Consider the following 24879-nt stretch of genomic DNA (forward strand, 5'->3'; position numbering starts at 1 on the left):
ATGTTTGATCATTTAGCAGAAAACAGTGGTGATGGGTTTGATTTGATTGAGCCATCGCTCATCCAACAGCTGAAAAAGATCTTAGATCAGTATCCAGATGACGGGCAGATTCTAAAGGTAAGTACTTATATACATGAACTTGAACCTGTATATATGCTACTTGAACCTCCAGCTGGGGTCGAAGTTGAATTACAACTACTAATGTATCGTCAATAATAAATTAAATCCCCATATAGGACAAGAAGTTGAAATCCACAGTCTGGATTGAGCATCAGAGACTGGCACAGAATTTCCAAGGCATCACAAATTCTCCTTCTAAAGTTGTTTTCTTTCTAGCTATGACAGCTGCCTTACTCTCTTCCAACTTGTGGCCTGTGTCCCTAAGGTGTTTACCAACGGCAGAAAGTGTTGATCTAGTAGTGTAGGGCAAAGGGTCAGGCGGTTTCTCCAATATAGATCTTTTCACAATCAGCACACTTTAATTTTTAGATGACGCTACACTTCTATCCATCAGTTGTGGGATCTTTAGGATGTGCAAGCTGTGATCTGAGGATATTGAAAGGTACATGGTAGGTGTTTATATGCTGCTTGCAGAAGGTGCAAGAGATTTTCTCTGATACACCTTGCACTTAGGGGAGAGGGACACTTGGGATGCGTTGACCTGTATTCATTGGTCTCTGGCTCTCTCTCTTTTTCCTCTGGAATTTTGCACTTTCATACTTTGTAGTTGTTGTCATGAAAAATGCTTTTAATTAGAGAAGAAGACAACTTCAGAAGAAGAATTTGTGAGGCCTTGGAAATTCTGTGCCACTCCCTGATGCTCAATTGAGACCATGGAATTGAACTTCTGGCCCTATACAGGCCGCTCCCCCACCCAGTCTCCCATATACATGTAAAAAGGATGGGGGCAGGTGCTTCTTTTATCTTTTAGGGGTTAAAAAGGGGTTTTTAGTACCTCTTAGGGTGTTCAGCCTCAAAATGTCCACAGCAGAGGCTTTCATGGTACCTTATATATAGGGTATTGAGACAAAAAATAATGTGGCAGGAGACAATGTCTTGTTTTAGAATTGGTACCTCTAACGGGTGAAAACAATTCAAGCCATGCTTACCAAGCAGCATCTTGGTACCTCTTAGGGGCTCCTTTCAAAATTTATGAGCACCTCCTGTCCTTTTTATGTGGGAGTCCGCCCACCACGCGGTTTTGGGACATGACTTGGCTCACCTAAGCTCACGTGACAAATAGATTCCCACCATTTCTCTCGAGAAAGACGCTGTGACAGCGTCAAAATCTTGTGATCACTAAAACATTGACTCCGCTTTGGTATCTCGTTTCCGATGTATAATTTTTTTTTTTGAGTTTTTATGGGAAGTTAGTATATTAATGAAAAATAATATCTTTATACCAATCGTATTTGACAGACCTAATGTAATTTTTGATCACGCTTTTGCTTATTGGCAGGGTTGCCACAGGTCAGGGGAAAAAATTCCTCAAAGTTGGGGAAAAGCCTGGGAATTTTACTTTAAGGTCACTCAAAACAGTAATATTTCCATGCACTTCAGTGCGATCACCCGAGGGGTCGCAAGACAGCGCTCAAGATTTATAGTTTGCAAAACTCAAAACGAACATGGCGGCACAAGGCCTACTTTGGAAAAGTTTGTTTCTGCCAAGTTTAGTAAGCTGTTTGCAGTATCAGTTATTTTTACCTTCAAAAACATCCATCCTTCAGGCAATTTTGAAGGAAAAACATTCTTTTAAACCACTGTGCCGGAATGTAAATGAAAATTTTGATGTTGATGTTGCAATCAATCGTGCCGGCTATTAATCTAAAAAAGAGCAGGAAAAAAACTACTCTTCAGGTTTTCTTCGTTCTTTTTACTGGGCCATTTTCACCTTTGGTATTTATGGTACTGACTTCTTCTACCGCTTATGCTGCTAACGACAACAGCGAAAAAGAAAACACTATTCGCGTTTAGTTGCGTGGAATTGTGGGCTTTACTGATCAGCGGACCGCCTTCATGCATGTGCAAGGGATGATCTTGCAAAGTTGCCAGATTTTAATTTGCGCATAAAACATGCGAAAAATTCCTTATCACCAAGCTAATATCTTAAAACTTGTTCTGGTGACCCTACTTTTTTAATGCAGAAAAAATATTCAACAGCAAAAGCAGAATGTACAGTATGTGCGAAAGTGTAAAACAAATTGTGGAGTGGAATTTCTCCAACTTGGTAATTTCCATTTTTTTGAATTTTAAGCAAACCCACTCCACAGAATTTTTTATAATTTTCCCTGTTTCTTTTTCTGTGGCTAATAAAAAAGTTTTTCAGAAAAAAAAACATGGGGCCACCCGCTTAGTTTTTAAGATAGATGCAATCTATAGTAAAAAGTGGGCTAAGTTTGTTGCTATGCAACAGAACAGTGCAACCTTAATGTATGAAACAGTACAGTTCCAAGCTTGAAAAATTGCACCTACATGAAGTTCTATAGCCTGCGTCGCAGACAGTCTAAACTGCCGGTATAGTCCGTCTGCGCAACGCCTCCCAAAAGCTATAGTTCTGATATCCTGCAGTTTGTGTATCCATTTTTGATCGGCTAGTTTCTTACGCGCTTTCTGATTGGATAATTCTTGCAAAAGCAATCACGCAACTATCACGTAATGCTAAAAATAATTTTGTGCGGGTTTCCCAAGTACATTTGTACATTTGTACAGTGTTAAACGTCAAATCTACTTTGAGTTGGAAATAAGATGTCTGCAATTACAGGAGAAGGTTGGCAAAAAGCGTTCAAAGCGGTAAGAGAGCAGTTTGAAATCAACAGTGATAACACTGGGGTCGATCACAGGCCTACACAACTCCTATCCACGTGTAATAGCCGCATTGAAAGTTTTGCTCGAACTAGTATATTTTAAGTATCTGCCCCTTTTGTATGGTACGATAGGGGGATCTTTGAATATTTCGCTAAGCAATAATCCTGTTTTTTTAGGACATTTCACCAGAGTAGAACCGTCAGAGGTCATAGGTCTGTGTGGTTTCCGCTGTTATCCGCGTGTAATTTGTAGATTTTGACACCTGTTTTTTGCCACGCGCTAGTGTTTTTTTGGTTCATTTGTACTGCAAGATATGTTTTAAGTTCTCTGAATATTAGCTCTGGGGGGACGAAGTTTGAAATATTCCGTAAACATGTTGGTTACTTGCATTTTGTATTATTACGCTGAGCTGGGCTGTTTGATTAACTGTTGCAAGTTATGCTGCTTCTTATCACGGGTGTCATATTTATCTTTGTCCAGCTTCGCCAGAGATAGCTGTAGTTTTCCTTGCCAAAAGCTATGTGTTTGTCTTAGAGAGACTTTCTTATGTTTCTTGCATCAATTTTGTCGAGCGTTTTGTCCTTCCAGTTTGTTTGTTCTGGCACTGCAAATGTAGATGTTCACGTGCGTGTTGCATGTTGTTTATGATATTATGTGGTTTTGTTCAGGCGAAAGCTCTGAATTTAGGGGTTCTTCCTGTGATTGTTCATCCAGCTCCACGTTGTGGTCGTAATTGTTTTTATTTGCGATGTTGTCAGGTTTTCTCGAGACTGTTAATAGTCCCTATTTTGTTAGGAGGCTCGTAGCCTTGTCGTTCAGGCAATGCGGCAGTTTCGATCCTTCGGGATCTCATCAGTTGCCGATAGCAGGGAATGATGGAGACCAATGCTCGGTAGCACTCTGCACCTGGCGTTTTTTTTTGAGACATAACACTCTTTCGTTTCTCTTTTCAACGAGGTGACAGCATAAATTACAATAAACGGACGAATCAGACATAGCCTTTTCGATCTTTTGAAATGCAAAGCAAAGCTTTATACAAAGGTACATACAATATACACGCGACCATATTTATTTTTAGCATTGCGTTATATATTTTGCAAGAATATGACCGATCACAAGGTGAGTAAGAAACTAGCCAATCAGAAATGGATACACAGATCTGTGTATCCATGGAGGATATCAGAACAAGCCTTTGGGAGCTGTTTCACAGACAGATTATATCGGGGATTTTATGACACGTCTGTCTGCAACGCAGGCTAGCAGTTCTATAACTCTCAAAAAAAAAAAAAAAAACAGAAAACAGTTTTGAGCCACCTTGAGGACGGTGCCTACTAATTGCAAAGGTTTTTGCGCCAGATTAAGACCACACGGAAAAAGTAGATCTTTGCAAGGGCTATCAGAATCCACAAAGAAAAATAGGGGTAGCCATGCATTTTTTCGAGATAATTAGCCTTGAATCTCAACAAAAATGCTGACATCAGCATTTTCCTGAAAAAAGAAGGAAAGGATATTTCTTCACAGATTTCCATAGAATTCGGCTTTACATACAGAAAAGCAAACACATTTAAAAAGATCTTTAAACTACACGGCAAATGGTAACAAAAAAAACATTTTTCATGTGTTTTTAATGACAAAATCGTTGCAAAAGCGCTTTTAGCATATCTGACAGCCTTCCTCTAATGCAGTTAAAATACAGTCTAAATACCTTTTGCTCACAACCAGAAACTAATCACGTGTTGAATAGACTTGGCACTTCCATTTCATAACATAAAATGTAGGGGTAACCACGCGTTGTTTAAAGTTATTGATCTTTTTTGAAAACGTTTGCGGTGCCCGTTACATTTTTTCCTGTCACCTCCCCAGTAAGTAAGACGTTTGCGTATCTCACATTTGTTTTGCGCATGCATTACGCCATCTGCAGGTACATGTTTACAGTTGGATTTCAGTATAATTTTCGACAGATAACAGCTAGGTTTTCAGCTGGAAGATGTAAACAGTTAGTGGTTAGCGATATGCTGCTATTCCAGTGTTCCTGGTTTAAGTACAGGTTCATTAAACTTGATTTGGTCACAGTAGGAAAATTTTGCTTTCATGTTAGGTGTGTACGTGATAGCGTAGTTGATTGTGTCAATGTCAGCCCCAGCACGCGCGTGGAGCTAAACCATGGCTTGCGTGATGCGCAGAAAGTGTGCGCACTAACAAAAATGGGCACCGTCCTTATGTCTTGGAAAATTAACATTTTGAAGTAAGGTCAGGGGAAATTGAAATAATTTGACATGAAACAGTTGAAACAGTTGGGTTGAAGATTTTCTTTAGTGAAGAATGAAAATTTGTTGAAAACTTTTTAGTCTTAATTGATAAAAGAAAGGGTGTAAGAGGATGCAACATGCTGCTACTTTGTTTGACATTGCATGGCCAGGGAAATTTTATGTTTATTGTGGAAAATATTGAATTTTGAAGTGGTGTCTGTGGCAACCATGGCTGGGGTTATGCTGTAACTAAAGGGATAGCCAATCAAAGTCAAAATATCAGTTGAAACAAAAACTGGAAAAAAAAGGAATTGACAGATTAGTGATTCCCATGATTTGTTTAACATTATTTTTATTATTTGTTCATGATTATGATCGTGATCATGATTATGATTATGATTATGATGATGATGATTATTATTATTGTTATTATTCCCTCAGGGATAAATAAACACGAAGTTCAACAGATTCCACTAGAACTTGTGAACTGTTTGCCTTACATGTAAATTAATGCTGCACTTAAGTTTCAAAGTTTTAAAAACTGACTTGGCTCATTCAACAAAGATAATATTAATTTTAAATGTTATCAGATCAAGGAACAAATCATGTCTTTATGCAGCATGATCAATCAATGTAAAAAATAAACAGATTTTACGGCAAGAAGCCTAAAAGTTTCACTACCTTCTATTATAATTTGCATTCTTTCATGCATTCAGGCTATCCAGTTAGAGGCTGAAGATGGCTGAATAGTATGAGCACACAGAAGAATGTTAATGAATTAAAAGTGGTTTCACTTTATTGAGCTCCTTGATCCACTTCCTAGGGAAAAAGTAAAAGCAACTGGTGCTTATACTCCATCCCCTTCTTGGGAAATCAGTGGTAAAATTCTTGCCTTAAGGAGTTTCCTCATAGGGCTCTGATTTTCCTTGCAAAATGTTTTACTGTATAGTGCAGCAAGACTTTTTTTCCATTGTCAACAGATTGTGTATTTATGTACTACTACATGAAAATTTTAATTTATGGAAGTCATGTTAAATTTACAAGTGGCCAGCAGGCTAAGGAGGCCTTTAATTAAATTACATGATTGTAGAGAGCCTCATCTGGTCTGCTCTGGTAGAAGATCACACTGCAGAATTTTAAACAAAAAGTAGAATGTACAGGCTAGAAGCTTTGCATACATTTAACAGCTACTTTAAACAGACTGCCTGTAACTGGACCAATACATGTAACTAGAGCCAAAATTTGACGTTGCAAAATTAATGCAAGTAATGTATTCAAGTTCAAAGAAAGTTTGATGTACATTTGCTGTAGTTTGTGCCCTCACCCCCACTTACTTCATCCATGCCACTCACGTTGTAGGAACTTGTACAGAATGCAGAAGATGCAAGGGCCAGTGAAGTCAAGTTTCTTTATGACAAACACAGCTATGGAACAGCACACCTGTTTGATGAGGAACTTGCTCAGTTTCAGGTTAAGTTCCAAGGCCAATTTACTTGTTGTCCTTTAGTTCTTTAGGTCTGTTATTAGTTCATTTGCATCACCTGTTCATTGAACATTGTCATCAAATGGAAATAAGATGTACAAAATGGACGGCATTAACTCTAAATTGCAGAGTGGTTTGGGTTCAAGCCCTCATAGCTAGGGTAATTGTGTTAGGTTGGGTAAGATAATTAAGTCTCGCAGTTCTCTTTCTACTTTGTTGTATTATCACACCCTTCTAGTTCTTGGGGTGAGTAAAAATTCTTCTAAAGGGGTGGGGGGTCACTCCCATAATAATGATAATGATAATGATCATGATCAACTTTATTTATTGAGGGTGGCACACAACAGTAATCACTGAAAAGCCAGTGGCCCTCATATAAATATTTACAGAATAAAAAAGATGACTTGTTAAAATTAAACATATAGAAACTGATTCTCAAATATGCAACAATTATATAAAAAACTGAGATATGAAATACAATAAAATTTTAAAAAGCAAAGCATTGGATCAAGTCTAAGAATTAAAACAAGAAAATTAAAAAATTAAAATTTACATGATAAAGAGGTCCAATTCCTTATAACTGTCCATAAAATGTTTAAAAATGGATTTTTTGAACCTTATAAAGTTAGGTTGGTTTTTAATATGGGCAGGCACGTATAAGCTATGGAGGGATTTTTCAATCAACGTTGTGTGCTTTTCGTCTCTCGGACTTAAAGAACAAGATATGACAATAAACCTTTCTTGGAACATGGTTGATTTTTCCCCAGAAAGTATAACTGCAAAACTCTGCTGCCCATGTCTTCTTATCAGCGATGATAAATTATGTACGATAAATTATGTACAATAAATTATGTACAATAAAACACACAAGTCCCTTCTTCCATTGCAAGAGACTAAACAACAAGTTTGCTAACTGATCTATGATCTGAGGATACATGTAGATTGCTAAAGATGATATTTATTATTTGAAATGAACCACTTCCCCTGTAAGTCCCTTTTTATACCCCTCCCCCCCCTCTGGATTCTTTGCCTTGTTCTTTTTTTCACAAACAGTCATCTCGTTCACCTGAAGTTCTGTTAACCGTGTTAAAGGTTGCACTTGTTTTCTTCAAATAGGGTCCAGCACTGTATGCCTACAACAATGCAGTCTTTACCAAAGACGACTGGAAGGGGATTCGTTTGGTTTCTTCTAGTCTCAAGGTGGAAGATCCAATGAAGGTTGGACGATTTGGTTTGGGCTTCAAGTCTGTATTTCATATGACAGGTTAGAAACATACATGTAGAACCCACCCAACGATGTGTAGCTATCCCAAATATGTGTTTTGCATCATAATTATTTGTACACGTACAGTTTATTGTTTGTTCTACAAGAGTCTAAAATGTAAGCGAATTTAAATAGAGGTAATGAATGTTTTTACGTTGTTTGCGGCCAGGAAATGAACGCATTTATAGAATGTTTTGTGCTGCATCATTAAATTTTTATCTTAGTTGTTAGCTGTACATGTATCTAGATTTGAAGCCCGACTCGGAGTTAGGAAATCCAATGACTTATTTATCTTGCACCTAAAAATGCATTGTGTCTTTTGTCTTTACTTTGAAAAGAGGAAAATAAAAATCCTGATTCTAAACAGCACATCTTGTCCTCCTCTAGACCGTTTTTTGTTGCCATGGCTTCCAAGTTAGCAATATTAAAGTGAAGTTTCAAGCCCTGGTCAAACGGTCCATGATAGTCGATGATAGTTGAAGCGCGCGCTTCCTTTTGACCACCAACTATCATGCACTATCATTGACTATCATCAACTATCATTCATTTTGAGCTTCAAATTCTTCATGATAGTCGCTGATAGTTTTTCTCGTTTGACCACGCGTATGATAGTTCATGATAGTTTTTCGGTCAGCTGTTTTGGTAATCACAGGTCTGATAGCGGTCAATATTTCCTTAAATGTTTCACAGTTCATGCGCAACATATCCTTGTGAGCGGCAGTGTCCTCCATTCGCAATTCTTTTACCAATTTCAACATCCCGCTTTCGTTTCTCCTTTTGATCCATTCCCTTGTCCGTTCTCTCCTCCACCAACGCTCTCCAGATTCATCGTCCATACATTCCTCCAACAAATCGATTACCAGTAAACAAGCTGCCACCCTTTTTCGTCGTGAAAAATTCATACTTTTACAAGTTTGTCTCGCTTGACGCCATTTTAGTGTTCACATTTTTACGTGGAAAGAGTCTGTAACTAGCTGCTCGTGTGACTTTGCTCGCGTGACTGCCGGTGAACTATCATCAAGTATGATATCACGAACTTCTTTGGCTGTTTGACCATGTGAATGATAGTTGGTGATAGTTGATGATAGTTTCGAGAGAATCAACTATCATCAACTATCGTGCGCCATTTGACCAGGGCTTTAAACCGAACTGTAAAAGTAACAATTGGAATCTCAGAGTTTTAAGTTCAATACTTAAATACTTTATTAGATGCTAGCAGGGATACTAATCGTGCAAATGGGAGTTGCCTAAAATTTAACTAGGTTTGAACTGTGTGTTTATATTATTTTGTTTCTTCAGTGTTTGGGCGTTTTCTTTCAGATTTGCCAAGTATTCTCAGCGATTCACAGATCGGAATTATTGACCCTCACGGAGTGTACTTTTCTGACCAACGACATAAAAGAACAGGGAAATACTGGAACCTGAAGGAAGACCGTACAGCCATGGAAGACATTCAAGATCAGTTCCTTCCTTACAAAGGAGTATTTGACTGTACAGATGATGTGTTCTCGCAGGGATGTTACAGTGGGACACTGTTCCGTTTTCCACTGCGCACCAACCCTTCTGAGCTGTCACAGACCCTGTACTTTGCTGAGAAGATGGACACACTGTTTAAGAGTTTTAAGGCCGACCCCCACTTGATGCTTTTGTTTCTCACCCATGTAGAATGCATTGAGCTTTACGTCAGAGAAGAATCGGAGTCTACACCTAGAAAAATCTTTCAAGTGAAGGTTGGTGACAAAAGCCTTTTGACAGTTCGGAATAAGAGGAAAGAGTTTCGTGAGAAGATTACCTCGGTAAAACTGAATTCAGAATCTGTCACGGTGACCTACCCGATCACCATAGAGATCATAAACGTCAACTCGCACGTTGCCGAAGAAGTCGAGCAACATTCCTTCCTTGTTACAAACTACTATTGTGGAGGAGACGTTTCTTCAAAGTTCAGAAAGTTAATGACAGACAAGGAACTTAACTATCTGCCTACAGTAGGGGTAGCCATGGCGCTGCCCACTGGTCTAAAGCAGCCCACACCTGAAATCCATGGCCACGTATTTTGCTTCCTACCATTGCCAGTACAAAAGACAACCTTGACAGGTTTGCCAGTGCATATTAATGGCTTCTTTGCTTTGAGTCAGAACAGACGTCACATTAAGTTGCCAAATGCACATCAGGTAGACGAGGAGAGCGCTGGTCGTGCGGTGAGTGACAAGGCCTTAATGTGGAACAATTGTCTCCTGGGGGAGGCCATACCCAGAGCGTATGCCAAGATGCTTATAGACGCCATTAACACTAGATGCTTTGATGCACCTCTAGCAGCCATCTACAAGTAACTGTCTCTGTTCTTCACCTCATGTCCAAAAATGGTTAAAACCTCTTAGACTAACCGTCACTGCACAGCGACAAATATTTTTAATTGTGGTGCCTTTTGGAATAGAGTTTCTGTTGGGTAACTTAAATAAGTGTTTAAATTTGCCTATTATTAAGTAAGTAAGTAAGTAAACACTTTATTTAGCGAGGGTAACACCAAACAGCTAAAAGCTAATAAACTCGTGGCCCTCAAATAATCAAAAAATGAAAATACAAATATCTAAAAACTATAACTATATATATGTAATAATCTATAAAAATGCGTATTAAAACACTTAAATCAATTCAAGCTAAATATGTCAGTCAGCATTTATAGTTTCATACAGTACGCAATGACTTAAGTGGTATTTTTCTCTTTATTGTCAGAGCATGGCCAGATATAAGCCATATAGACCAAAAGTGGAAGGAGCTTGAGAAACCTTTGTTTCAACTGCTCATGACTGAGAAAGTTGTTCACACCCAAGCACAAAGTGGAAAGTGGCTAACAGTGAAAGATGTGATCTTTCATCGATTGCCAGAAGATGAACAGAAAGAGCTGCTTATGAGAGTCCTGCTTTCAGCTGATGTGCCAATTGTCACCGTACCCAGTCACGTGCTCAGTGCCATTGAGGCCTATGGGCCTGATATATCAGAACTCACTCCTTATATGGTTAGACTTGTACTTAGGCAAGTGCCCTCGTGCTATTCAAGTCTACACAGGGAAGAGAAGCTGCTACTTCTTCGATGTTGTCTTAGTGATCGCCAATTCGCAGACCTTTATGGCTTGCAGCTTCTTCCACTTGCCAATGGGACATTTGCAAAATTTGGAAATCGTGCCAATACGATTTACATTGACTCGCCGAAACATCCACGAGCACTCTTCCCTGGCATTGGTCATCGACTTTTGGATAAACATATTGACGCAGACATTCTTCAAAACCTTGAAGCTGCAGCTTTACAAGGTATGTCCTGTAGCAAATCTAATTGCCTGACTTGTGAATCCCATGTAAGGTTTTACTCGAATTTGAAATATCACTTGGGTGTTATTGGCTTACGACTCAGAGTGTTACCTCTTAGTTGGCTCTAGATTACACCAATTCTGGGCGAAATACATCTCATTGTTAGGGCATTATTGTGCTACAATATCGCTGAGAAACCCCTTTCACGAAGTTACGGTGCCTTTTCTGTGAGTCCCAGCCCAATGAGATTTCAACATGTTTCTGTTCACATCAATCATTAATGACTGCTTGAGGTAGTGACGGTTGAGTTTTTGGATATCACGTTTTGTAAATACATGCATTATAAGCAATAGTTGATGCGTTTCACTGTCACTGTTCTGATGCTGCAATATTTATCAGTATGCTGGGGCCAATGTAATAGCTTTTGAATGTCACCTTTGCCAGCCAAATTAGTTAATTTGGCTTTTGAAGATGTATATACTAACTTAACAAAAGCAATAATTTCCTCAGAAACTATAATTGTACTTTGTTGGTGGGAAAGTGAAACAAGCAGTCGCTTATTAACTTGAGAAAGGTAAGTTAACCACTATGTCGAATTGGTCAAGCAGGAGTTTCAAACCTTAGCCCTCTGTTACAGCAAATTGCAGAAGGGCTTAGCCTTGGCGACTAGAAACACCAGTTATAGGTTTCACAGAGGTTTTGATCAATATTTATTTTCTTATTTGATACTTCTTTAGGATGCACTCGGTTACGATTCCTTAATGAAGACGTCGTAGCTGCGTTTCTTTGGTATGGACTACCTGCTTACTGGAAAAGAGGCGAGACTGTTTTGTGGTATCCTGATGACAGTAACCGTAACCATCCTCCAAGAGAGTGGATAAAGGACTTGTGGAAATATCTGCAGGAACACTTTGCTACGACAGAAAGCATTCAGAGCCTTGGAAAACTACCCTTGATTCCACTCCGTATGTCTCAAACGTCTGTATCTTTGACGCGACTTTGCCATCCCTCCAGAATAGTTATCAAATGTCTTCATGATGATTGCCTTGATGACGCATTGACAGATGTCTTAAAGAAGCTTGGATTGATTGTCATGAGTGAATATCCCACTTTTATCAGCCAACATCCCGCTTTGCTGGGCTCGTTTCTGAATCCACCCTCCGTACAAGGTGTTTTGCAAGCAATGGTGGTTTCCTCTTCCAAGATGGCTGTTGGGAAGTTCATTGAAATTGTTCGAAGTGAAGTGTCACCAAAAGGGAAGCAACTTTTGAGATCTTTTCTTGCCAATGTCCGACAACTGTCTCCGGGGACTGAGGAGTTCTTTCTTTTACGTTCCCTTCCAGTCTTTGAGACGTTGTCAAAGAAGTTCGTTTCCACAGAGGAAGGTCTATGTGCAGCGCCTGATGAACATCTTCCAATCTCTCTACAACGTGAACTTATTGACATTTCTCAGAATGATTCCAAGACTTTGGCACATTTCTTAGAGGTCAGAGTTCTTAAACCCACTGATCTGCTATGCCAAGTGGTATTTCCAGACATGAAATTGGGAAAATATTCAGGAGAGCAGACTGACAAGCTGATGGCGTATGTGCTAGAGCGCCATGCAAATATCATTTATGGAAATGCTACTTTCAAGCAGAATTTGCAATCCTTATCATTTGTCTCCAAACACAGAGGGCGTGCTATGCCGTCAAACCTCTTTGATCCCAGGAGTGATATTCTGAAGAAAATATTTGTGAGCGAAGATGTATTCCCTGCCGGTGAACTCTACACCAACCCTGCTGTACTCGTCCTGTTGAAAGAACTTGGAATGAAAGGTGTTCACAATATCACTGGAAGCGATCTGTACCAAAGTGCTAAGCTGGTTTCCTTGCTTCCACTACTTGCAACTGCATTGCAGAAATCTAAAGCAATTTTACAGTATCTTGACGAAAATCCCCAGAAACTGCACGAACCTATCAATGGACAGCCACTGGGACAGCTACTAAAAGACATTAATTGGGTGTCAAGATTACAGCAGATGCCCCCTGGCTACCCTCCATCAGGTCCATGGTGGCAAAAGGGAGACAAAGAAAACAACTACTTTTTCAAGCCAGATGAAGTCAAAAGCTATCACCTAGTTAATCTGATTGGATCAGTTATGCCTGTTGTCGAGGTCGGGCCATCAATTGAAGTTTCCCAGTATTTTGGATGGCAAAACCAACCGGATATCGTTGATGTTGTGCAGCATTTGCAAACGGTAACCAGATGGTACTCCAAAGAAGAAAAACCGTTTTACATGGTGATGGTAGACTATATCTACTCGTTTCTGACCCACGTAGAGTCTTCTGCTGTGGAGCAAGCATTTGCCTTGGTTGAGCTAAATGAATGGGTTTGGAGTGGAGATGGCTTTGCATCGCCTAACCAGGTGCTTTCCGGTAAGCCATCTATTGATCTTGCACCCTACATGCATTCACTTCCCTCGGAGATGATGAAGCATTCAGATCTGTTTTACCGTTTTGGTATGAGGGAGCAAAGTGATCCAGCTGTTCTTGTGCAAGTCCTTGCCATGATCAAAGAGACGCACGACAACAGCATTGTCCAGTTCAGTTCTTTGGATGTAAAACGTGACCTCCAGGTAACTGTCAACATCCTGAATGAGGTGGCGAATAAGCAGTTGCCTGCTGAGCTTCAAGCGAAGATTCTTCTTCCCATACACGTTGATGACAACTCCCGTGTTAGGCTCGAACAGGTTCAACACTGTGTGTATTGTGAGCGTGCATGGCTAAAGAAGGAAGGAGATGATGAAGATGTGGACTGTTTTTATGTCCACCCTATTGTTCCCAACAGTATTGCTGAATGCCTGGGTGTTCCAACCCTAACTAATCGAATGCTGGATCCCGATGAACTGTCCATAGGAGAAGATTTTGGACAAGACGAAAAACTCACTACTCGACTTAACAAACTTCTGGAGGGATACACTGATGGGTTTGCTGTACTCAAGGAGCTGATTCAAAATGCAGATGATGCCGGTGCCACTGAAGTTAGATTCCTGTATGATGAAAGAACCAACGAGGATGCTTTGACCTGTTTGATCAACGAGGGCATGAGGGGATGTCAAGGTCCTGCATTGTGGGTCTACAATGATGCTGAATTTAAGGATCAAGACTTTAAGAATATTACAAAGCTGAACGAGGCAACCAAAGTGGACGAAACTGAAAAGATTGGCAGATTTGGACTTGGCTTTAATGCAGTGTACAATCTGACTGATGTACCCATGCTGTTAAGTAAGAACTACTTTGTGATCTTGGATCCTCACACATCATACCTTGGGAAGGCATCATGCCTCGGGAAGCCAGGAATTAAGATCAACCTCAACAAAGATGTCAGGAACCTTCGTAAATTTGCCAACCAGTTCAAACCGTTCAATGGTATCTTTGGGTGCGATTTGCATCTAAACAAGAAGGACAACTCATTTGAGGGAACGCTTTTTCGATTTCCATTGAGAACGAAAGAGCAAGCTATAGAAAGTGAGATTAAGAAACTTTGTTATGACAAGCAGGAGATGCATACCCTTTTGCAAATGCTCCTACGCAAGGCGCATTATTTGCTTCTTTTCACACAGAATGTTTTGCGTGTTGGAATCTACAGTCTGCCGAGATTGTCGAGTCAAGATCCACAGCCATCATTAATGTTTGAAGTCTCCAAATCAATTCCACATGGAGGAATATTACGAGGATTGTCGTTTCCCGTCACGTTACCTGTCACTGCAAAGAAATTGGATTCAAGACTTCAGAGTTCTCTGAAGGAATTTAACTTTCTTCAAGCATCGTCGAAGGTGGCACGAGACTTAAGGGATCGAAGTACAGTTCCAGAAGACAACCCAAGTAAATTTCTCAAATCTTCATTCAGAGTAGACATTGATTGTTGTTTTACTGGGGTGGGTCTGAAGTTCTTCAATTCAGATGAGTGTTTTGGGGAAAAGCATGTCACATGGCTTGTCACGTCTTCGATGGGAAATGGGCAGGCAATGCAGTTTGCGAGGAATGATCATACTTGCATTCCCTCGGGAGGAGTGGCTGTTCAGTTAGTACCAAGCGGATGTAACCATTGTTTGCCGTTACCTGCTATGGGAAAAGGAGATGAATCTAATGAAGGTGGTATGATCTTCTGCTACCTTCCGCTTCCGATCTATAGTGGGCTACCTTTGCACATAAATGGAGCTTTTGCAGTAACTGCTAACAGGCGCCATTTGCAGGAAAAACTTGCAGATGACAAAAACTCCCACGGAGAAGACTGGAATAATGTGATTATGCAAGACACCATTTTGTCTGCATTTCTCTGTCTTCTTGAGGATTTGAAGTGCATAGCTCCTGATGACGCTTCATACAAGTTTCATTCATTATGGCCAAAGGCTGATGAGGTACACCGCGAATGCTGGCCTATCATGAAGTCATTTTATACACAACTAGCCAGTGGAGATTATGCTCTTTTCTCAGATGGACACAAGTGGGCTCACATTCATCAAGTAGTTTTTCTTGATCCAGAGTTCCGCGTGGAGCCTCAAGTTGGACATACCTCATTGGCTGTTTTCTGTAGATTGGCAGTAGAAAACGAAGTGGTCATCGACCTTCCAGTTGATGTGTTCCAGTCTTTTATTGCTTGTGGTCTGGGGGATGTGATCAAGACCAGAATGTATAACAAGGGTCGATTTTTCCGTGAGCGTTTCTTCCCAAACATTTTGAAAGTTAGTCCAGACTTGAGAGATGTACTGATGCTACATGTTTTGGATAACAGCAGTGAAGAGTTTGATGAGCTGATAACGATGCATGCCTGCATTCCATCGTCACCACAAGGAGAGACTCTGAAAAATCCAGGCCAACTTGTAAACCCAAACCGGGGAGCAGCCTCTCTCTTTTGTGCTGCTGATGGAAGGTTCCCTTTTGGCACTAAGGATACCTTTTGCAATCCTCAACGACTCGCCAAACTAGAACAGCTAGGAATGGTATCTGATTGTCTTTCTTGGGAAGAGATTGTAGAAAGAGCTGAGAGCGTTGGCAGACTGAATGTAATTGACCGTAATGCAGCAGTCAGGCGTGTGGAAGCCTTACTTCCATTTATAGAGGCAACACTGAAGAGCAACGGTAAAGGTCTCTCAAGTTCCATTTGTGAACGCCTTCGGGAGGCTAAATTTCTTCCTGTTTTCCAGAAACCGAAGGGCTTTCCTCTTACCTGGAAAGGTGATGAATTTCAAAATAGAGAGAAGTTCCTGGTCTCCCCTAAAGATGTCTTTTTGAAGGAAAAGAAGTACGTAGTATGCTGCACTGAGCCGCTTGTTGGCCTAGATATGTCCAAAGAAGTGAAAGAATTGTTCAAGTTAGGAGACAAGGATGCCACTGTACGACATGTGATGAACCAACTTGAAGACGCAATGTCTACGAACATTGATTCCCTGAGCTGTGCAGATTTTGATGAGGTGAAACAAATTTGCACACAGGCGTATTCCTTTCTTCAGAACGCGATGACCACCTGTGGCCCTCGCGTTAAAGACGTCGTACGTGGCAGAAGATTCATTCTTATAGGGAGGAAGTTTCTCTCTGCAGACCGCGTGGCGTTGGAACTGAAGACAGACTGCTCACCATATCTTTATAAGCTTCCAGACCATTTAGCTGATGCCTACTGGAAATTGATGAATCTCGCCGGTGTTAGAGAGCAGTTTGAAGAGAGAGATTACATTTTGAGTCTTCAACAAGTAAAGAAACGATTTCAGGAAATGCCTCTTGATCAGCCAAGCCTAGAGGTATCCGTTAATCTGGCACTTCAACTTGGAGAGACGTTAGGACAATCGAGGGGTGGTCCTTCAAGTCACCAGGGAACTGTTTTTCTTCCTGATTCTAGAGACATAATGCGACCACTAACTGAGCTTTGTATGAAGGACTGCCCATGGATGCCGGATGTTAGTGGTGTGCATTTTGTCAATGAGAGAATTTCTTGGACAACGTGTTACCAGTTAGGCGTTAAAACGCGAAGACAAGAAGCCTTGCAACACCATGAAGTCGGGATTCCCTTTGGACAAAGAGAGAAACTGACGAATCGTCTTAAACGGATTCTGACAGGGTACCCATGCGGGAAAGAGCTTTTAAAAGAGCTTATTCAAAATGCAGATGATGCGCAAGCAACTGAAATCTGTTTCATTAATGACCCACGTCACCATGCTGATGAAAGATTGTTCGAGGATAGTTGGAAGCCCCTACAGGGGCCTGCATTGTGCGTGTTCAACAACAGCCCATTTACATCTGCAGATATCAAAGGTGTACAGAATCTTGGCGAGGGTAGTAAGGGAGACGATAGCAACACCACTGGCCAGTATGGCGTCGGGTTTAATGCTGTCTACCATGTAACAGATGTACCATCCTTTAGGTCGAGTGGTGAAGAAATTGGGAATGTTTTGTGCGTGTTTGACCCGCATTGCAAGTATGTCCCAAATGCAAGTGATAAAGAACCAGGAAGAATGTTCAAAGACATCGAGATGCTGAAAAGAAAGTTTCCAGATGTCTTCCCTTGTTATCTGGAGGATCACTTCTCCATAGAAAATGCAACCATGTTCAGGTTCCCCCTAAGGTCGGAACAAATGGCTGAAGAATCCAAAATATCATCAGTCCCAGTAACGGCGAAGAAGTTAGACGTGATGATGGGAAACCTGAAGAAGGAATTGTTTGAGGTTCTCCTCTTCCTAAACAACGTGAAGAAAATAACTCTTTGCACGATCGATGAATCAAGTGGAAACATGATAAACAGTTACTCTGTGGAAATGCTAATGTCCCAAACTGATGACGAGAAAAGGCAAGCATTTGCTGATTATATCAAAGAGTGTGGAAGTCAAGTTAAAGAAGACAACTTTCTTCCCACAAGCTTAGATGTCGCGAAGTGTAGTTATGTCACGAGAATAAGAGACAACTGTGGAAAGGAGGAAAAATGGTTTATTGTCCAACAGGTTGGCTTTGAGAAGTCCTTGGAACAGAGTATTGTTGATGCATTCAAGGAGCACCAGTTATGCATGCTACCTCGTGGAGGTGTTGCCTGCCTTCTACAGAGTAACAAACCAAGTGAGCAAGTGAAAACTAAGAGGAAAGCATACTGCTTTCTCCCACTTCCATTTGAAACAGATTTGCCAGTTCACATCAATGGGCACTTTGCATTGGACCACGAGGCAAGACGACATCTATGGAGAGATGAAGATGGTGGCTATCGGAGTGACTGGAATAACGCGTTGTTGCGTGATGTTATTCCGTCATGTTATCTCACACTTCTGGACGAAGTGCGTGGCTTTCTTGAATTGCCAGTCATGAAGGATTATACTACACATCATAGTCTTAATTGCGGCGAAGGTACCATCTTGAAAAGATTAGGTACCTATGAAGAGTATTTCCCAAGGTTTTCCGCTCAAGATCCACATTGTGAGACACTGGTAAAAGCGGTCTACAATGAAATGTGCAGCAAAGAGATGAGGCTGATTCCGTCAGTGAAAATGTTAGAAGAAAGTTCTGCAGCTAATCAGGAGGTCGTTCTTAAAGTAACATGGTTTCCTCCGAATGGGGCTGGAAAGGATAAAACATACTTCAACGATTTCGAAAGAAAAGGTTGTTTTGCTGCATCACCCCAGAGAAGTGAAAGAGACAGTAATGAGGAGAACAAGACAATGAAGAAAAGTGTACCCAAGATTAAGCAGGAGTCAAGGCTTGAAAAAATTCTTCTCGAAACTGGCTTGAACCTTGTGGCCTTTTCAGAGAGCGTCTTCGACTCATTGAGAGAAGCTGGGGTGAGTGTTGACTCCATTTCGCCTTCTGCTGTGATGGCTTTCTTCAAGACTTTCAGTAGTCCCGATTCACTTTGCAAAATCGAAACGATTCCATGCCCTGTTGACAAGACGCCATTTAAGAATGCCGAAGGAGTGATTTGTGTCCTTAAGTACTGCAAAGACGCTGAGAAATTTGAGAAGAATCTAGTGGGAATGCCATTACTTCTAACTCAAGACAACTATTTGCACACATTTAGCACAACTGAGCCACAATGTTTGAGTTGCTATACAGATATTTTGCCAAATTCTCCGTCCATTTTTGTCCACGATGAAGTTCGTAAGAAAGTTTTTAAGGATGCGAAATATGCAAGGGTGCCTGTTTTCCGTCCCTTCGACATAGAAATTTTTGCATCGTACCTTCATGAATCCCTGCCTCAAGATTATCTTACTGAAGATCAGTACGTGGAATGGTGGCCAGATAACCCAGAGGGAAACTTACCAAATCGAGACTGGATATGCAAGGTTTGGAGCTTTTTACAAGAGAATGGTAAAGCTGCTGTAAGCAAGTCGGATGAAAGTGCAGAGCCCAAAGCAGTCATCTGTTCACCTCTCTCATCACTGTCTAAATGGTGCATTCTGCCAGCAACTAAAAGAACCCAAATGGAAGGTAGAGAAATCCCTTGTTCGGCTAATCTGGAAAACATGCAAACAGTGTCAGAAGATGTCTTGGTGCCCTTAGGTAAAGCAGACTGTGTTCTTGATTTTGCCGAATACGGTATATCAAATCGAAAGTTGGTTGATGTTTTGAGACGTTTGGGCTTGCCGGAGCTTAATTCTGAGGTAATAACCAAGGAAAACTCTGGAACAACATCCGTCACCCGAAAGGATTCGGTTAATTTTGCACGTAATCTTGTAGCCTCTCTAAAATCGCCAGCGTCGCTCCTCACCGCACTTGAACAGAAGCTGCCAAAGAATCTTCGCTCCCTTGAAGATGCATCACAGTCCATAGAGTTCCTTAAAGTCCTAGAGTACTTCAGTGACAACCGGCCAAGCCTCACCGATGTCGACAAAGAACCTCTACGTAACATGCCGTTTTACCCAACAGCCAGTGGTGCCATTGTGCGACTCAAGGGAAGGAAAGGATATATTCTGCCCAGTGAAATCCCAATGAATGAGCTTGATATTGTTGAATCCAGACTTGGCTGTTTGTTCTTAAAGTCTCATCCAAACCTGTCAGGCCTATATGAATTCTTGGAAGTTGAACGTGTCTCTCCCGTGGAAGCGTATCTCAAGTTTATCTTGAAGTGTTTTCAGCATTTTAGTCAAGAGGGAAGGTTGGTTCACCTTACATATATCCGTCAACTGGTTTCTCGAACGAGTGGAGAGGAGAAGAAGACAGACGTGGATAAAGAAAGGCTGTTGGACAACTTGAAGAGGGTTGAATTCATTCCTACAAATGACGGCAGCATTATGTCAGCGTCCAGTTTCTATGACCCTCACGATGAGGTTTTCAAATCGCTGTTATCAGAAGACAAATTTCCACCAAAATCGTTCACCTCAGAAGAATGGCTGCCGTTTTTGAAAGAAATAGGCCTGGTTCACCAGGTGTCTCCAGACCTTTTCCGCAGATTTGCCACCCAAGTTGCTCATGAAGCTGCTACAGCGCGAACTGAGGTTACAGAGGAAAAGTCTAAAGTTCTTGTCAAGCATCTTCTCTCTCGACAGAATGTGGTGAATGAGGGTCTCCTACGGGTTGTCTGCGACATTCCCTTTGTGGCTGGACATCCCCTGCGCCCACAGCTGCTAGAAATCTTTCCTCCATTTGCTAACAGGAAGGATAGTGAAGCTCCCTTCATTTCCTATAAAGGAGCAGTTTGTGCCGCTTACGAGGATGTTGCTTGGACAAAGGTATTTTTGCTTCCAAAATGGGCGGATCCTACATGTCATCGGGACAAGCTCGGTTGTCATGACGATACCCGCATAAACAATTACTGCAAGTTGTTTGTCGATCAACTTGGAATTGTGACGAAGCCATCAGTACATCTTGTTGTTGGTCACTGCATAACCATCTGTCACTATCTTCAAGGGAACAGCAAGGGAGAGAGCATTTCATCTGAGCGATGCCAAACAATAAGTGGAGTCATGAAACGTATTTACACATTTCTTCAGAGAAACGCAATCGAGAATGGTATAGCGAAGAACCGGCTTCAAACAACACGCTGTATTTTGGTGGAAGGGGGCAAGAAATTCGTTTTCCCGAGTCAAGCGGTCCTCGAGCTTTATGAAGATCTTGAGATCAAACCATATCTCTACAGAGTGCCTCCAGAATTTGGCAAGTTTCAACCACTGTTTGAATGCCTAGGCTGCACCAAGTCTGTAAGACCCACTCATTATGCAATGGTTTTGGAGATGTTACAGAAGAATTGCCAGAATGCCAAACTGCACCCAAACGAGGTTAGTCTGTGCTGCAAAGCGGTGAAAGGATTTTTTGAACGGATGCAGGAGCAGGTAGAAGAACTGGCCGTTCTCTCCAAATTGTATCTACCAGCGGTGAGTTCAGGATACGGCGGCTGCCTAGATAGGCCACTAGCCACAGTCCCTGTCAGATTACAGAAATCTAAAGATCTGATATTCGTTGACGCACTTGCCTATGTGAATCGGATTCAGCGACTTGCCCAACCTTTGGTTCTGGACCTCAGTATGATGGACATCAGTTGTAAATCAGCTATGATCAACTATAAAGAGCTAATGATGAGATTGCCTCCAGGTCTACAGCCAAAAATGCTTTCCTCTGTGGTGAAAGAACGACTCATTATTCCAGAAAGTACTGAGATAGTGACGAGCGGAACTGTCAACGCTTTGAGACAGCAGCTTTCTTCTGCGCAGTTTGGTCGTGGGATTGCGAGACTTATTCAAGACGTTAACTCCGAGAACGAAGATTTCAATGAAGAAGTGATCGCAAATATGGAAAGTGATCTTCGTGGCATCGAGATCTGTGCTGTGAAAAATCTCAAAACGTCTCTTGTTTACAAAGGTGTACTCATTCCAGGAAGTGAAGCAGAAGTGCCATTCTTCCAGGAGAGGCTGTTAGTGTCTGGCAAGAAGATATGCAAAATGTATGTCAACGCCGTAAAAGAAGTGGACAAGCCCTTTTCGGCCATAACTTTAGTTTCCAATGTGATTGCAGAAATGTACGGAGGACTTCTCGGGAAGAGGGTGGTGCTAATTCCTGAGATGTTGCGTTGTCCTCTCAATGAGATTTGGTCCCTGTTGGATACAATGCATATTCGACAAGATGATACGTACAATGCAGCAGAAATGGATATCTATCCAGAGCCAGGTACCTTTATTCCAATTGAGGACCATCATTTGCTCAATGACGCCTTTGAGGAATTTGAACCTCAAGAATATGTGGGCTACGAGCTGGATGACCCAAGTCTGCACCTGAACGAAGGAGTTGCAACGTACATCTACGCTGTGATCATCGAAGAGGTAATGAATAAAGATTCCGTGCAATTGCCTACGAAGATGTACAGAATCAACATTGGACACAACAAAGAAGCAGTTGTGGTTGCTGCCGACCTGTACAAATTTCATCGAGTGAAAGAGATATCTGATCAGCACACTCCACGCTCAGGAAACGAAAACAGACAAGTGGTCTTCAATAAGATCTCTTACCTGTTGGAAGATGCATGGAGGCAAGAAGAGTTGAAAAGAAGGCAAATAGTAAAAAGGCTTTACCTCCAGTGGCATCCAGACAAGAATTTAGGCAATGAACGATTTTGCACAGAGGTATTTCAGCACATACAAAGTGAGATTTCTAGACTGGGGAGTTCTTACGACAACTATTTTGTTTCCTGGGGTGCGCGTGCTAGAGAACATGGTTCGCGGCGGAAAGAATACAGGGAGCACTTCTCGCAGGAGTATGGATCTTGGGAATGTTCATCGAGTTCAAGGTCATGGCAGAGTGTTCCTCCAAGTTTCTGCAAGGGGAATTCGCAACCAGGAGAGGCCAGGCGCTGGTTTAGACAAGCTGAAGCCGACCTTGTGGCTGGTGCAGATGAAATTGCTTTTAGCAGGACTTCTTATGAGTGGGGATGTTTTAAATGCCACCAGGTAACATTGTTTTCTCAGCTTAAAAAGCACACTTCTGGCTTATATTCATGAGGTAATGTTTAATTTTACACACCCAGCGGGTGAAAGTCTCTGTGCTGTGATAGTTATTTGTGATTAAGGCGTGTATAAAGGTCTCGTGCCGTTTAAAATATCTTTCTCTATAATTTATAATTTATTTAATTTAATTTCATAGGCGGCGGAGAAGGCCTTGAAAGCCGCCCAGTATCAGGCAGACGCCAGCAAGATTAACGTTCACAACCTGGTCGAGAATTGCTTAGGTTTGAGTGACCCTGAGTTAATAGACTTGGCTAAGCAACTGGAACGTCTTGTGGGTGACTCAACACGTATGCGCTATCCGGACAGTATGTGCTACCCTCAGATCCCTCATGATGTGTACACGGCCCAGATGGCTCAAGAAGCGCTGACTATAGCCACGAAGATTGTAGATCGAGTGAGAGGCCGACTTACTTGAGGTGTGTGTCAATTCTCGCCGTTTTTCCTGTAAGTTTTTGTCATCTGGGGTTTAGTCTTAAGTGTCTTTCTGGGCTAGGGTTTCTTTTAGTTACTTCACAGCTAAGGGGAAACAGGAGGCCAACTTGTGGTAAGGTGAGGATTACCTCTGCCTACCCGGGAGATATCTCGGGAGAATTTTTTGGTTTGGTGGTTCAACGACCCTTGTTCCTTTATTCTCATCACTTCCAAAGTTGTTTCTGACCTTAGCTTTAATCGACACTTTATCAATGGTCCTACAGGTACTGCCACATCGGAGACGCAAAACAAGAGTCGCACACAAATGTTCATGAACGCCAGATTTCTCCTGAGATTTGGTAAATGACTTCAGCATTACTTGAAGAGAAACAACCGGAATCTGATGAACACTTGTACATCAGTTGGTAGCGGTAGTTTTAGTCGAAGTTTGTTTTAGAGGGACTACTTCGTGAAGCGAAATCTTCAACCATTGTTTTGAAGTTCCTTACCACTTGAAGATAGCTCGTTACATTTAAAAAATTATTTTAATAGCGTCACAGCGCATTTACTAGTAAGAAGGAAAGCAATTCATATTTCTTCATTTACGAGTAGAGACGGTAGTTCATATCAGTGCAAGTGTAAGTTAAATTATCGTAATCATTGTAATAGAGGCCAATAACAGATAGCTAAGTTCTTGTGTCTTTTGCTGATGTATTTTGGAACGATTTTCCTTGGAAACAACTTGCGTAAGAAAATAAGAAATTGATAGTTTAGGTAAGTTAAACTACAAGAAAGACATACTAGAACACCGCTGAAAACGTATTCTGATTGCTGCGTTCAATCAGCAGACTTAATTTTTCCAGGGTAGATAGTAAACTTCAGCACAAGAACCTAAATGGTAGCCAGTCGAAGAAGGATAGAACCTAGAAATAGAAAAACTTGTTTTTCTTTCGTGCAACTTCTTCATTTCTAAGACAATACCACAAATCCAAAACAAGCAAACGGGCATATTAAGGACTAAATGTTGGTTAGTTCGCTTTTTTGGTTTGTTAACAGAATCCTAAGTCAGTAGTTGTATGTTGTGCAGCATTTGTTTTGCCCGTGGCTATTAAAAAGGCGATCAGTTCAGGTGGTCAGCGGTGGGAAGGTGTTTTAAATTAGAAATGGCGGACAGTGGCGATGCCTCATCATGCCTGAGTGATTCTGAAGATTTCAAAACTTTGGAGATACAAGAAAAAGCTAACATTTCCCTACAAAGATCACAGGGCGTAGAGTGTAGTTTGTGATAAACAGCTTTCTTCTGTATACATTGTTAAGTCATAAGATTGACTGTTTTTAAGTAATATTTGTAGAAAATGTCGTAACTTGTTTAAGCGAGTTCTTAAGCTCAATAGACATGGTACAGTGAAAAA

General features: G+C 41.2%; 1 protein-coding gene across 1 annotated transcript; it reads left to right on the forward strand.

Moving 5' to 3' along the window:
• Window positions 1–24879, forward strand: LOC110040504 (sacsin-like). Its single transcript, XM_089275257.1, has 8 exons — window positions 1–117; window positions 6414–6524; window positions 7654–7801; window positions 9122–10127; window positions 10535–11109; window positions 11844–22999; window positions 23193–23472; window positions 23752–24879. The coding sequence occupies exons 1-7, from the start codon at window positions 1–3 to the stop codon at window positions 23469–23471; spliced, it is 13392 nt and encodes a 4463-aa protein (XP_089131383.1). The 3' UTR covers window position 23472; window positions 23752–24879.

Source organism: Orbicella faveolata, unplaced genomic scaffold, assembly GCF_042242905.1.
Source record: "Orbicella faveolata isolate gen_17 unplaced genomic scaffold, um_ofav_v1 contig_36, whole genome shotgun sequence".
NCBI classification, from domain to species: domain Eukaryota; kingdom Metazoa; phylum Cnidaria; class Anthozoa; order Scleractinia; family Merulinidae; genus Orbicella; species Orbicella faveolata.

Coding starts and splice junctions, on each gene's coding strand:
- LOC110040504 (XM_089275257.1), top strand. CDS start 1: ATGTTTGATCATTTAGCAGAAAACAGTGGTGATGGGTTTGATTTGATT. Junction 6,525..7,653: donor AGGAACTTGCTCAGTTTCAG/GTTAAGTTCCAA, acceptor TTCTTCAAATAG/GGTCCAGCACTGTATGCCTA. Junction 10,128..10,534: donor CCTCTAGCAGCCATCTACAA/GTAACTGTCTCT, acceptor CTTTATTGTCAG/AGCATGGCCAGATATAAGCC.